This window comes from Passer domesticus, chromosome 17, assembly GCF_036417665.1.
Source record: "Passer domesticus isolate bPasDom1 chromosome 17, bPasDom1.hap1, whole genome shotgun sequence".
Taxonomy (NCBI): domain Eukaryota; kingdom Metazoa; phylum Chordata; class Aves; order Passeriformes; family Passeridae; genus Passer; species Passer domesticus.
The window spans coordinates 8,403,251-8,417,764 of record NC_087490.1 but is presented as its reverse complement, the minus strand read 5'-3'; the positions used below and the strand labels follow the sequence as shown (position 1 = coordinate 8,417,764).

The 14,514-nt window shown below is 41.7% G+C and overlaps 1 protein-coding gene across 16 annotated transcripts in view; it reads left to right on the top strand.

Moving 5' to 3' along the window:
- The window catches only part of EP400 (E1A binding protein p400), a 46,833-nt gene extending 32,420 nt beyond the window's left edge, over positions 1-14,413 (top strand). For 7 of the 16 annotated variants that reach the window (XM_064392796.1, XM_064392792.1, XM_064392791.1 and 4 more), the window contains 18 exons: positions 97-250; positions 723-964; positions 1,470-1,643; positions 1,888-1,935; positions 2,937-3,073; positions 3,570-3,626; positions 3,751-3,829; positions 4,445-4,645; positions 5,644-5,689; positions 5,780-5,889; positions 6,447-6,651; positions 7,145-7,308; positions 7,672-7,878; positions 8,171-8,366; positions 8,677-8,807; positions 9,238-9,405; positions 10,101-10,178; positions 11,921-14,413. In XM_064392796.1, coding sequence (XP_064248866.1) covers positions 97-250; positions 723-964; positions 1,470-1,643; positions 1,888-1,935; positions 2,937-3,073; positions 3,570-3,626; positions 3,751-3,829; positions 4,445-4,645; positions 5,644-5,689; positions 5,780-5,889; positions 6,447-6,651; positions 7,145-7,308; positions 7,672-7,878; positions 8,171-8,366; positions 8,677-8,807; positions 9,238-9,405; positions 10,101-10,178; positions 11,921-12,193 — 2,670 coding nt within the window. In that variant the 3' untranslated portion in view covers positions 12,194-14,413. The remainder of the gene's footprint in view (positions 1-96; positions 251-722; positions 965-1,469; positions 1,644-1,887; positions 1,936-2,936; positions 3,074-3,569; positions 3,627-3,750; positions 3,830-4,444; positions 4,646-5,643; positions 5,690-5,779; positions 5,890-6,446; positions 6,652-7,144; positions 7,309-7,671; positions 7,879-8,170; positions 8,367-8,676; positions 8,808-9,237; positions 9,406-10,100; positions 10,179-11,920) is intronic. The other 9 variants (XM_064392788.1, XM_064392799.1, XM_064392795.1 and 6 more) reach the window with 6 other exon arrangements.
- The last annotated feature ends 101 nt before the right edge of the window (positions 14,414-14,514 follow it).

The following is a 14,514-nucleotide window of genomic DNA, read 5'->3' as shown; positions in this document are numbered from 1 at the left end:
TAACATCAGGCAGCCTAAACAGGCTTTTTATTTTATGAAACATAAAGATCAGTGGAGAGGTAACATTGCAGTAATTACAGATTTTATTCTGTGCAGCTCTGGACTCCTCCTACTCCACCTCAGGATGACAATGATATCTACATAGACTCTGTTATGTGCCTGATGTATGATACCACCCCTATTCCAGAGTCAAAATTGCCTCCAGTGTACGTCAGGAAGGAGCGTAAACGACACAAAACAGATCCCTCTGGTGAGTGTGTGCTCAAAACTGTTCTGGGATTTATTTTTAAAAAATCAGCAGGATTTTCATACCTCCTGTATTCAGAATGCATTGAAACACCCATGTTGCAGTGTTTAATAAATTCAAGCATCTGTGTTGGAGTCTGGTCCAGTAAAGATGAAATTTGCATATTTGAAGGGATGAAAATTCTTGTCCCACCATGACCTTGAAGCAGTGGAATCACTGGAAGGCCCAGTTCCTAGGGTGTGTCTTCTCTTTAGCCATAGAGGTGTTCCTGAAAGGACAGTTTTAGAGAGCAGACATTTTACTTTGTCAACTAGAACAGGGCTGCTCATACTTTATCACAGGCTCTGTTTAGTTCCTGCTGTGCTTTTCAGAGGCAGTGGGGAATACTCTGTACAAGTATAAGCATTTTGCAGCTGTAGGCAGACAAATCAAAGAATGACAGTATCTACCAACAGTGCTTTATGTTTTGTCTTAGCAGCAGGTAGAAAGAAGAAGCAACGTCATGGGGAGACAGTTATCCCACCTCGTTCACTCTTCGATCGAGCAACTCCAGGAATGTTGAAAATGCGCCGGGAGGGCAAAGAGCAAAAGAAGAACATCTTGTTGAAACAACAGACACAGTTTGCAAAGCCTTTGCCAACTCTTGTCAAACCAGCTACTGAGGCTGGACAGGATAATCCAGAGTGGTTGATCAGCGAAGACTGGGCACTTCTGCAGGTCAGATGATACCTGCAGCTTCTGCTGTCATTACGTTTTTATTCTTGCACTTTATCTCTTCAAGGTTATTTCTAATTCTTAGTGGCAATTTGCTGTCATAGCTTGGAACAGCTTGTCTGTCATTTGTGCTCCTCTAAGGAGAAATTAAAGGCTAAGGTACAAAATATATGATTAAGCCCTATTGTTGTTTTAGAAACCACTTACTATTATTCAGATTAGTTGTGCTGGCTGGACACTGGATAACGCAGCTAGGGTTCTTCCCACCTTTGTAGGAAGAGCAGCATTTGAATAGCAGCTCTCTGTCCCTCTCATACCAATCTCCAATTTTTCCCTGTGCATCAGTCAGCATTAAGGCACCCTATGCCTGTTTATTCTCTGTGACTGTAGCTGAGCACAGAGCCTTAGCCCTGAGCTGTGGTAATGTGTGTGGGCACATGCAGGTGAGGGAGGGTTTGGAAGATGGCAACGATGTCTCCTGATGCCTCTGTACCTTTCTGTGTTGCAGGCAGTGAAGCAGCTGCTGGAGCTTCCTTTAAACCTTGCTGTTGTGTCGCCAGCACACACTCCCAACTGGGACCTGGTCAGTGATGTTGTTAACTCCTGCAGCAGAGTCTATCGCTCGCCCAAGCAGTGCCGCAACCGATACGAGAATGTCATAATCCCAAGGGAGGAAGGAAAGGTGAGCTCACCTGGAATGATGCGTCTTGTTTTTACCTTCAGTTGTAGAGTTTTTTTTCCTTAACTCCATAAACACTTGTTTTTTGTTAAACGTTTCAACAGTGTAAATAAATAACTTTTAAAAGATCTTTTTAAATTATTCTCATCAGGATTTCCACTTATTTTATGTGATTTCTTTGAAAAGAAAAAGCACCTGAACAAAATCTTCCACAAAAGATCATCTAACTTTCCTTCTTATTTTACAGCTAATGTACGAAGCTAATCCTAAAAAGAAGACAAAAAGTATTTATAAGGTGTGCATTGGTATTCTTTCAAAATCAAATCTAGACACTGTGGTATTTAGCAGCAATGGAGGTGGGCAGATAATTCATATGAGATCCATGTTGAGTGTTACTTGAGTTCTGAAACATCAATTAAAATTCCAAATTTATTTTTTCTTTCTTTGTTGATACAGTGGATTGACACCAGACTTCAGCTTTTGGATTTGATAGATAAATTTTAGACCATGCAAGAAGTTTGTGATTTCACTTAAACTGTAGTTGGTATTTTTCCACCATGTATCTTATCCTGATGGTATTTAACATCTGTAAGAATGAACTTCATGCTAGAGTCTAAGTGGATTACAAATACATAGTGAATTTGGTGCCTGAAACACGTTTTAGTAAATGAGGATGATAGGACGCTACAGAAACAAAAACAAATTCCATGACTGTGAACACCTTCTTCCAAACCACACAGCAATTTAGTGACAGAGTTGGGTGGAGAATCCAGAACTTCTGGCTGTAGTTCCAGTCTCTGACTGCTAAGGAGGTTTGTCCCTGACTGGCAGTTTCTGCTTAGGAGAAGCCAAATGTTAGACTGGCATGGTGTGTGGATGTTAACCTAGCTTGTTGGGAGAGCAGTGCAGTGATGGTTTTGTTTTATTATCTTACATGTGCGCTCTGCATAACTATAAACTAATGGGCTCTTGGTTTGGGTAATGAATTAAACTTGCAAAATCTAAACTAAAGCAAAGATTCTTTCTCAAATTAGAGTTTGCCATTTTGTATGTCCCCAAGTGCTGATGCCAGTGTGACCGTGAGAACTGCTCCTTATTTTGCTCTTTCTTTATATATTTCCCATAGAGTTTTGTGTGACAGTAAGTTATCAGTGACACGAGGCAGGAACCAGTCTGTGATAGATATGTTGGAGAGTGTTTTTAAATAATCTACGAGCGCGCCTTGTGTTTAAACGTAGACAAAATGCCCTGTTGGATGAGTTTGCAATTGAAAGTTGGTTTGTTTTCTTTTTTTAGACTAAAAACAGTCGCCCACTTCGTACCAATCAGATCTATGCTCAAGATGAGGGTGCAACCCACACACAGCTTTATACTAATCATTTTGAGATGATGAAAATGATTGCAGGGAAAAGAAGTCCACCTATCAAACCTCTGTAAGTCTACCTGGGATCATTTGATTTCCTGTAACCACAGATCTCCTGGAAACTGTGTTTTGGATGGCTCTCAAAACCCAGAGTTATTCTGTACTCTGTTTCTCTGTTCTTGATCTGTGTGTTCTCTGTTATTGGAAACACCTCCATATTTCATGTGTTTGGGTCTCACTTCAGGAATTTGCTCTTCGTCATTAAGAGCAGAGCTGCATTCAGCAGGGTTTTTTACACCTACTTTATATCTGTCCATTTGCCTGAATTGTAGACAATTTGCTGTCTATGCTGTGTAGTAGTACATTCTTTCCTATGTATCTTCCTGCAGATTTTCTTTATTTATTTAGTATTTACTCTGAGTCTTTCTTAAATGTCTGTCTGTATGCAGGCTCCAGTACTGGCTGGAATATCTTGGAAACTTCACCAAATGCTAAAATATGTGACGTGAAATATTGTTTTTAAGGTTTTTCTGTCTCCAGTAATACAGTTTTTTTTTCAATTTCAGACTTGGCATGAATCCTTTCCAGAAGAATCCAAAGCATGCATCAGTGCTTGCAGAAAGGTGAGCACTCCGTGTCTTGAAGAAGTTATAAATTGTATGAAAGTGCTCTTTTTTATTTTCTTTTTTTTTTTTAGGTTTCAGTTATTTCTAAATATTGTGTGTTTTGTCTCATTATTGTTTATAGTGGAATCAACTATGATAAGCCCCTCCCGCCGATTCAAGTCGCGTCCCTCCGAGCAGAACGCATTGCCAAAGAGAAAAAGGTATGGTCCCATCTCTGCTGCACAAATGACTGCAGTAATTAAAAAATCAGGCAACAGATGAGGTACGAGCAAAGCTGCCTCCTGGGAGAAGTTTGGAAGTACAGTGGATGTTATGAGCAGCTGCACATTGTTCATGTATAGAGGTTTAGATAACCAAGGCCCAAAGGGGGCCTCTTGTCACTCTCAGACCCCTTAAGCAATGAGGAGCATATTTTTGCAAAAGATGCTAAAACGTTTAAAAATGTTGTTTAATTCTTGACCATTCTTTCTACCCTCTAGCATTTCCACCCTCCTTTCTTATATTATTCAGAAAGAACTACTTGTCCTTGCTTGTGGATGATAAGTTGCTTGTTGTGCTATGCTCTAAGCCATAAAACCATGAGTACGTATTGTAGTTTAAAAATTTAACTACAAGTACATCTTGTATTTAGAAGAGTCAGGTTGTATAACTTGGACTTGAAAAGTGAGGGCAGCTTTGTGAGCTGTCTCTGATTAGAACTAAAGAGGTTTTGTGGATAGAAATAAAGAGGTTTTATCTTGTTGTTTTGTTTTGTTTTAAAAAAACACATCTTGCTTGTTCATGTTTGAAGACTGAAGGTGCCCCTTGCCTTGCAGGCGCTGGCGGAGCAGCAGAGGGCCCAGCAGCAGGGGGGCCCCCAGCCCCAGCAGCCCCAGGCGGGCCAGCAGCCCCCCCAGCAGCCCCCCGTGCAGCAGGCCCAGGCCCAGCCACAGGCACAGGCACAAGCACAGGTAGTTCAGCAGCCACAGGCAGTGGTGCAGACTGCAGTCACTACTGTGGCCAACACAGCAGTATTGGTAAGAAAGGGAGAGCTCGGTGCCTCTGATGTAGTAACTTCAGTTCTTCTGTGTGTCCTGTATTTGTGTCGTGTTTTCTCTGGAAAGAGAATTTTAGGTCAGTATAGTGAGATCAAAGGTATTTTTTTCTTGTTTGCTTTCCCTGGTTATGCTGGGTATCTTCTGGTACCCTGATTTATTAAGATTATTTGTACCATTGTAGCAACAGATCTTGGCATTCTGAGGTGGAAAAACACCATACAAAGATGGTTTTTCCTTTTTCACTTTAGACTTTCATTTAATGAAGTCTGAGTGAATAAATGTACATGGTCAACAAGAAGTATTTGTAGAGAACTTGCAGAATACAGAGAATAAAAGAGAACGTAGCTGTAAGAATGACTCAGTTAAAGAGCTTAAAAGCCAAAGATTCATTTACCTTTGCAAGGCAAGTGAAATGATGCATCCTACAGGAAACACCATGGTGCTTGTACTGCAAATTTGTGCAAAGTTTTAGTGTGTTCCCTAAATCTAAAGTCTGAATGAGTCTGATGACTGGTCTGTGGCTTTTGTATTTAGAGCCAATCCAGTTTGCATAGTAATGTGTGCAGCTAGTGGTGGATTTATTTTGCTTGCTGCAGAGCAGGAGTACCACAGCTTTTGCTGAAAGACACAGAGGATGTGTTCTGACCCACAAGCATTGCTGTGTGAAGTGCTCAGTTATGTTGCTGTGTGAGTGGTTGTCCAAGGTACTGCTCCCTTCCTCTGCTAACTGGGATGTCCAGTGACCAGGGTTTACCACAAACTTGGCTGGTCTACAGTTGCTCATTAGTGAGGCAGAATCCTGATTTATGTGTGCATTAATTGCTGTGATCTGTAGAGTCAATGAACAACTGCAGAAATCTGTGTTCCATTGAATTTTTGTTATTTTGTCACTTCTGGAATACAACACTGTGCTAAGCAATGCTCAGTTTTCTTTTATTGTTTTTCTGAACTGTTACCTTAATTGTCTTCTAAATTAGGCAGGCACCATCAAGACAGCAGTGACGGGGACGAGCATCCAGACTGGTAAGGAGACTTTGTAATTGGGCATAGGAGGTGTTGGGACATTGGGATTTTCACTTTCAGAATCTCACATTAATCCTGGCTTGCTTTCAGCTACAGTGAGTGGAAATGTGATTGTGAACACTGTTGCTGGGGTCCCTGCTGCCACCTTCCAGCCCATCAATAAACGTCTGGCCTCCCCTGTTATACCTGGGACTCTGACTGTGAGTAGATCCTGTCATTAGTTCTGTCCCTGGACACTGGGTTGCATGTTTATTAGCATAGCTTTAGCTTTTCATGTTGCCAGAAATTCTGTTTCTTGCAAATGTCATGTGCATCTTGGGGTTCTTTATCAAGCCTCTCTCTCTTACCAAAACATCAGAACACACTGGAATGGTTTATCCAAAAAAAATGCTTAATACTGTTAAAAATAGTTTATGGGGAAGTGCTGCTATGTCATTAACATTTTCAGCCTGTAACTGTTTTGTGCTTTATTAATTATAATATTCATTATTATGTTAATGGTTTAAGACTATGGAAGATAAAGCAAAATATTGAAAGGTACTAAAATCAAATGTCTGTAATGGAGTGAAGGATTTGATGATCAGCTTGATGGAAAAAGATTTAATCACATGCTGATTAGTGTTAGACAGACTTGGGGCTTTTGTCCTTGTGCATTTTTCATGCTTGTTTTTAAAATTGCCTAGAAGGGAATGTATAAAGTTCCAGCAGGGAGATGCGAGGCGTGGGAAGGGAGCAGTCACGCTGTGTTCCCTTGCAGACCTCGGGAGGCACGGCCACTGCCCAGGTGGTGCACAGCCAGCCGCGAGCGGCCGCGGCGCCGGCGGCGTCCACCGAGCTGGTGACCATCGCCTCCACGCAGGGCGTGCGCGCCGTGACCTCGGTGACGGCTTCCGCCGTGGTCACCACCAACCTCACGCCTGTGCAGACCCAGACAAGGTCCTTGGTGACCCAGGTCACACCAGGTAATGATCCTGCGTTCAGGGACTTTTTCCAGTAGTGCACAAAGGGCCCCAGAATTCCTGTTGATGCACCACCACAGCCCCACGATATTGGAACTCTAGGATGCAATGAAACAGGGCTGTGATTTTTAACTTGCTTTATTGTTGGTGCTCAGATGACATTTATCTCCAGTATTTCTGGATAAAGTGTGGCAATAGAGAACTTGGCCCCTAGGCATTGCAATTTAAAAATGTTATTAACAATCTAGCAGTAAAATATTAGAATTGACTGTCTTCACTAAAAAACATTGTGAAGAAAGGCCCTTGTATTTTATGATCTACTCTCCTTTTACATCATGCTCATGATAATGTGTTCTTACATGTAGTAAATCCACAAAGTGTGCTGGAGCAGAAAAACAAGCATTTAACAGCTCGACTTCTCAGGTGAAATTCATGAGTTAAACTGAATGTTGAAAAGTATTTGTCATAACATTTTGTTTTTTTTCTTTATTCACAGCTACACCAACAGTCCAGCTGTCGGGCAAAACCATCACCCCTGCTCACTTCCAGCTTCTGAGGCAACAGCAGCAGCAGGCTGCTCAGGTGCAGGTCCCACAGATCCAGGCTCAGGCACAAGCTCAGTCTCCAGCTCAAATAAAAACTGTAGGGAAATTGTCACAGGTGAGGAACCACTCATGAAGTAACGTAGCACATTGCTCTCATTACTGTAAGCTTCCTTAGCAGTGTGTGTTCTGTCCTGTTTTCTTGGGCTACAGTGAGATGTAGTTCCCTCTTCAATTTCATCCTACTAAAATTTAATGCAGGCTGTGAGTCTGACAGCACTTTCAATAGTAGAGTAGGGCAGGATGGAAAGCACTTACTGCTGCTCACTGGAAGCCATTGTGTAAAAGAGTTACATTTTAGATACTTGATCTTAGCTCTAGTCTGGCACAGAATGTTTCTCCTTTTAAGCTTTGGATGCATCTCCATTTTTCTCCTGTAATGTAAACCATTGGAGGTGATGGAGATGTTTGATTTTTGCAGGAGCAGCTTATCAAGTTGCAGAAGCAGAAGCTGCAGCTCCCCCAGCAGCAGGCAGCACAGCAGACACAGCAAGGGGCACAGCAGCAAACAGCACAAGTGCAAGTGCAGCAGCAGCAGCAAACCCAGCAGCTCACTGCTGTGACAGCCCCTCGTCCTGGCGCAGTCCTCACGGGCACTACGGTCACCAACCTGCAAGTGGCACGCCTGGTGAGTTGGCTTTGACTTGGCAAAAACTGTCTCAAACATCTCACTGTTGGCTGGTTTAAATGAACTGCTCATTCACACTCACAAGTGCCCTTTGCATTGCTCTGGCAGTTCAGAAGGAAGAGCTGTAACATAGTTCTGGATTGTACTTACCCATTGATACCATCCCTGAATTGTGTCTCTGTACAGGAGCCATTACATTTAGAAACATTTACAGCTATCACTTTATAATCACCTGTTATATGCAGCAAATCCTTCTGTGCTGGTACAATAATCTTCATTCCTTACTGCTTAGACTCGTGTTCCTGCTTCCCAGCTCCAAGCACAAGGACAGATCCAGGCCCAGACTCCACAAGCAGCACAGGTTGCTCTGGCAAAGCCTCCAGTGGTGTCTGTTCCAGCTGCTGTTGTGTCATCTGCAGGAGTCACCACACTCCCTGTGACTGTGGCAGGCATTAGTGTTGCCATTGGGCAGCCACAGAAAGCAGCAGGTATGTGAATGCAAGTTGGAAATAGGAAAAATTGTATTTCATAGCAGTCTCCTATAGCATAGACAATTTTTTTCTTGTAGGAAGATTGCTGTTGGAACAAAAAATTAGCTTACTCATGCCCTTAGATAAGAATTTTTCTCTACTGTCAAAATCATGTCTTATTCCCATTAAAATCAGTGGGTTGTTAGTGCTCAAAGCTGTGCAAATGTGTACGTCTGTAAAAGTAGAATCTGTGTGTGCAAGCTGTGTTTACTGGACAAAGCAATAAACTGAAGACTCTTACAGTTCTAATTACTTCTGTAATTTTCAGGAGGCCAGACAGTAGTTGCACAGCCACTGCATGTCCAGCAGCTGCTGAAACTCAAGCACCACCAAGCAGCACAGCAGCAGAAAGCCATCCAGCCCCAGGTTGCACAGGGACAGGCTACTGTGCAGCAAAAGGTACCATTGTCTGCTCTCCCATTAACTTGTGCCGTGGCTCTGTGGTTGTAAAGCTTTGGTTCTGGATGACCAGGGCACCCCGACAGAGTCAGTCAGGATTTCTAGGGGTGCATCTTAGGTCTATCTAGAGAGAACAGGTTCTCAGGTGCTTCATTTTTTCTGTGAAGTTGTTGATAGTTTGGTAGTTTTTAGTAAGTCTGTTGTTATGTGAGTGTTGTGTGTAAGAGAGAAACTTTTCATTAAATACTTTAATTTTGAATATTTGTGTAAATGCATGAAGACTTTTATCTAGTGCTCATTTTTTTATTGCTAATCCTGGGAGAATTTTTTTCAATAATTAAATGTAATTAATCTTTTTTTCCCCAACATACCTATTCTTTAAAATACACTTACCTTTTGTGTCATTGTTGCCTTTTTTTCTCTTGTGCAGATAAATGCTCAACAAGTTACGGTCCAGACCCAACAGCAGACTTCACAGCAGCAAAAAGTAACTTATGCTACACAGCCTGCCATTAAAACACAGTTCTTAACAACTCCAATTTCCCAAACCCAGAAACCAGGTGGAACCCAGCAAGTGCAGGCCCAGATTCAGGTACAGGTAACACAGGTTTACACCCTTAAACTGTACTGGGACTGGAGAATTATAAAGACAAGAGGTGAGGTAGAATTCAGCACCCACTCATTTTAATTCTAGTCACACATTCATTTAAATTTACTTTTTGATAAAATTCACTGGTGCTGCATATGTGGCCTTACAGCAAGTCAGAGCAACTGTGAGCTGCAAGTTTGCCTTTCCTCTTCGAAATAAAATAATTGAGTCACTCCTTTTTATTAGGCAAGGGATTCCATACTGTGTTTACTAAGGAAAATTCAGCCAGAGTTTTTCCTGATTCTGGTGCTGCCTCACAGCCTAATCTCTGGCAGCCTAGAGTAGGTGACAACTCACATACTTTCTTTTCTGCATAACTGGATCAGCCTAACCAAGGAAAAAGAAGGGAATTGGAAGCCTTGCTCTTTCAAAAGTATATCCCAGATAATGTAATCTGTTGGAACTCATGTGCTTCCTTCAGTTTTCTAGCTAGTTAGGAGAAAATTACTTTGTTGTAGTTAAAATTGAAAATATTTCTCTTCCTCCCTTAGCTAAGTTGTTTTCATGGACCTAAAATGTTTCATAAACATTCAACCTCACTGAAAATGCCAAGCTGCAACTTACCATTAACAGGCCTTGTTGTTTTGCAGCTATCAGCAGCTTTTTATTTTGATCCAATCTTTCTTTATTTCATATCACTACAGGTTGCAAAACTCCCACAAGTGGTCCAGCAACAGGCTACTGTTGCCAACATTCAGCAGATGGTTTCAGTTTCCCAACAGGTAGGTTTTGCTCTTGTCAAATGTAGCACTGCAAACATGATCTTCAGAAAAGCTCATTTTTTTGCAATGTGTTTATTTTTCATGTTATGTGTGGCATAGGTAGTATTTTTGAAGGATATAGCAAGTCCCTTTCTATAAAAATAGGTCTTGAATACTGAATCAGCTGAGGTATATTCTCTGGTCTAAAACTTTCATAGATGTAGCAATGTTTGTTCATCACTGTAGATAAGCTGAAAAACAGATTTTTCAAGGTGTTTTCTAGAGCTGAAAGGATGTATAAAAATTGGTTTCTGGTGATGTATAGTCAATATAGCAAATAATTGAACTAATGAGCACCATCTGAGCTTTTTCCACAAAAATTAGGACAAATTGAAGGTTACAAGTTGTTTTGTTTCAGTTCATTGAGCTGTGCCAAGTGCTCTGTGAAAGGCTGAACAGTGTGGTACCTGTTCCAAATGTTAGCATACAGGGCTCGGGCAGGAGAAGCTCAGGTGGTTTAGTTTCCCTCCCCTAATGACCAGGCAGTTTAATTAGCACTGTTCAGAACAATGTCATCCAGATCATTAGCAACAAGCCTAACGTAGGCAGTTGATTGGCAGGAGTGATTTAGCTTTGGAGGGTGGATGAAGTTCTTGCCCTTGGTGCACAGAAATCTGGGCCAGTCGGCTCTTTATCTGTCACAGTTCACAGTGCAGAGTTTTACTGCAGAATAAAATCTGTGACTGTTTATCTCAAAATAGTGATAAAGTGGTGTAAGCTGTCTGATAACCACCTTAGATGTGAATGCTTCAAGGGCAAAGTAGACAGCAGGAAGTAGAAACCTCATCAGTCAACACATCAGTTGCCCTCTGTAGGCAGGAAGAGCTGCTAGATCATTTTCAAAATCATCAGTGGTGGCATAAAGACAAATAGTTTCCCTCCCATGTATACCAGTGACTTCAGTGGCAGTAGATTTAGGCCATAAGTATTTTTTAAACTGTGGTCTTTATGTGTATGTGGCATTCTTTTTATCTGCATTTTTAGTGCTTCCTTTTGGAACATTCAAGTGTTAATTTTTCCTCTGGAGAAGTCCTTGTAGCTTTGTTTGGTTTCTGCATCTGACAAAGGCAGCTGAAGCTGCTCAGTTTTCATTACCTTGTCCTCTGAACAAGGAGATGTTGATTTTTTTTTTCCCCCTTGCTCTGGGTAGAGCTATGAAAATTAAATGTCTGGATGGAGTTCAAACAATTCTGCCATAAATTTGCAATAGAGACTGGCAGCTGTAGTCTGAAAGGGAAATGGCAGAGACTGGTGGGAAGTCTCAGTGGCTGTATTTATTGTCACAATATGGGTGCAGAGGCAGCATTTTAACCTCTTTGGTCTTCTGGCTGTCCCTCTGTTTTTTTCCCTGCTCCTTCACTTCTGCAGTGCAGGAATTTTCCTATATATCTGGTAGGGTTTCTATACCTTTCATCTGCCTTCTGAATGTATCTGAGGGCATGTCCTTGGATTTGCACAGCAGAGACCTGAGTTACAGGCACTTTGGCTCTTACTTCTGATTTATAAGGCTCTAGAAAATGTGACAGAATGGTGTTTCTCAGTGAAACCACAGAGCCTCTGTTCCCAGAATCTTTGTCCAAGTTGTTTGTCAGTTAAGAGAGCTAATACCTAAGGAAGCAGAATTCCTTCTGTAGAGCAGAAATGTAAGGATTGCTGTTTAATGCCAAACCATTTAGTAATTGCCTTTTCTTCCTGATGTGCAGGTACAAGCTCAGCCCCAGACTGTGACCCTTTCTCAGACGACAGCAGGTCAACAGCAGGTTCAGGTGATCCCTGCAACCACTGCTACTGCTCAGGTCGTGCAGCAGAAACTGATCCAGCAGCAGGTGGTGACCACAGCATCTCCCCAGGTTCAGGCTCCAGGTGTACAGAACCCAGCCCAGACACCAGCAACACCTGAGGCCCAGAGTCAGCAAGCAAAAGTGCAGATGAGGACACCGACTGTCAGATTAAAGGCACCTACTAAACCAAGTTGAACTATTGCAATAACAGAGAAACACAATATTTTGTGTTTGCTGAGACAAGTGAGAAGCTACTCCAAACATCCAAATGAAGACAAAACACCTCTATTTTTTATTTTTTTTTTTTTTGTAGCAGAAGGTTTCTTGCTGGTGAACATTTAAACATGAAAATTCACGTGTAACTTCAGTGTATTAGCAACTGTTTAGCACTCAAACTCTGTACAAGATGCATTCTGCCTGTGTTCTCTGTGCTCATTTAAACCACATAAAGCAAGCATTACTTAGGTTGAAATTCTGCCCAGCTTCTCAAAAGTGAAATGGTGATCTGCCATAAATGTCAGTAAAATCCATCTGTGTTAGAATACCACACCTGCCTGTGGGCATGTGCAGCTCCTTGCTGCAGTTCAGTGTGTGCTCAGTACCCACAGTGAAGCCACACAAAGAACCAGGTGTAGTTGATACAGCACAGTATTTTCCATCTGTACAAAAGCTCTGTGTTGTTCTTCCCTGTGGTAAACGCCCCTGGAAGATCTAGCACAGACTTGAAGTGCTCCCTGCAAAGTTTAGCCAATAAATGTGAAAACCTGTAAGTATATGTAATTAAAAAGGAAAAAAAAAAGGTTTCATTCTCCATTTTTGTAAGTCTTTTAAAATGTTTGTTAGTAGTTTTTGTGTACAGTTTACTGAATCACCCAACCTGTGTGCTCATTCTCGTATTTCACTTTAAAATAATGGATATTTTAGGCATGAGCTGAGTAAATACTGTGTTGATAGTAAATGTGTATTAAAGTGTAGCCCATTTTTTTTTTGTAAAAGAATTGTTTAGTAGATACAGCTAAACAGATGATCCATAGCTGTTTCTCATGGGACTTCTGTCACAAAAAAATCTCCAGCTGATAAAATCTAATCTCTCAGTTTCATTCTGCTCTTGCAACATGTTTAAATGTTCAGTACTTTTTACACGGCTTTCAGCTTGGGGGGTGGGGGGCTGGGGGAGGGGGAGAATAGTGAAATTAAATCTAAGACTTAATTCTTCAACTGTGTAAAGAGTAAGATCTAACTTTTGTACTATTCTTTTACTAAAGCTAACAATGAATGTATCTTCAGGTGGGTATTTTGGATGTGAATAGAGCGTGGCCTCTTCCTCCAAATCAGTTTGCCTTATTGTAATGGAGAAAAAAAAAAGCAAAAAGCTGCATAGAACTGTGGGGGGTTTCTTTACTTTTCTTGCATACAATGAATAACAGACTTTGAAAATAGCACTGAGTGAGGAATCAAAAAACCCATGGTGGCTTGAAGGGATTTATTTTACTTTGGCCATAAAACTGCACAATGTGTAAAATCCAGACAAAATTACAACATTCCTTTTCTGAGACGGTTTTAAAATTATTTTTTCGTTTTTTACTCTTTTAGGAAAGGAGCCTATTTAAGGGCAAGGAGAGCATATATTTTGTTTTTACCTCTGTATGTCCACACTTGTTGGTACCTGGCAATCCACATGGCTTAAACAAGAAAGAATTCTCAGCCAGCTCCTCTGTGTTAGTTGGGATAGGTACAGCCAATTCTGTTCAGATCACAAATGCAAACATTGGCTCAGGCAGCGTTCCTGATTTTTTTATTTTATACCCCTTTTGTCCTGCGTACTTTTTTTTCAGACCCTCAGGTGTACAAACACAAGGGCATTTTTTAAAGCTGTTTTTGCATGCAGTAGTATCCCCCTGACCCTGCTAACCCCTGGCATGTGCCATCCCCTAATCTTCACTGCCAGCCAGGGAGCTGGCACTGCTGACAGCAGAGTAGTTTAAAATGCAAAGCAGATGCAGTGGTAATGGATAGTGACACTGTGTACAGTATAGCCTTTCTCATCCAAAAACATTGCTTAGGTAGCCCCAGTTTTACTTTTAAGTGTTTAGCTTTGATGATGTGCATGAAGGTCGGGGTGGGGGGGAACACTTCCAGCAGTGGGAGAGCTGCTGGCTACGTCGTTGTGCTGGTCTGATTCGGTGTCTAAAGAGGCGATTGTTTCTTGTTTAGGTCAGTTGATGAAGATAAAAAGTCACCGCATTTTTTTCCCTTCTAATTTTTTTTTTCTTCCTTTTGATGTGTCTTTCTCCCAGGAGTGTGTTAGGAAGTCAACCTGTACATAAGTGATGAACATTTGTACTCGACCCAGTAGGATGATAAGGAATAGTGCTGTATCCTACCTGAAGGTGTAATAAAGTGTACATTTTTATACCGCTGCCTCGGCCTGCCTTCTGTACCGGGGGTTACCGAGGGGTTACCGGGAGGGGCGGGGTGGGCGGCGGGACGGATCCCGATCCCGGTCCCGGTCCCGA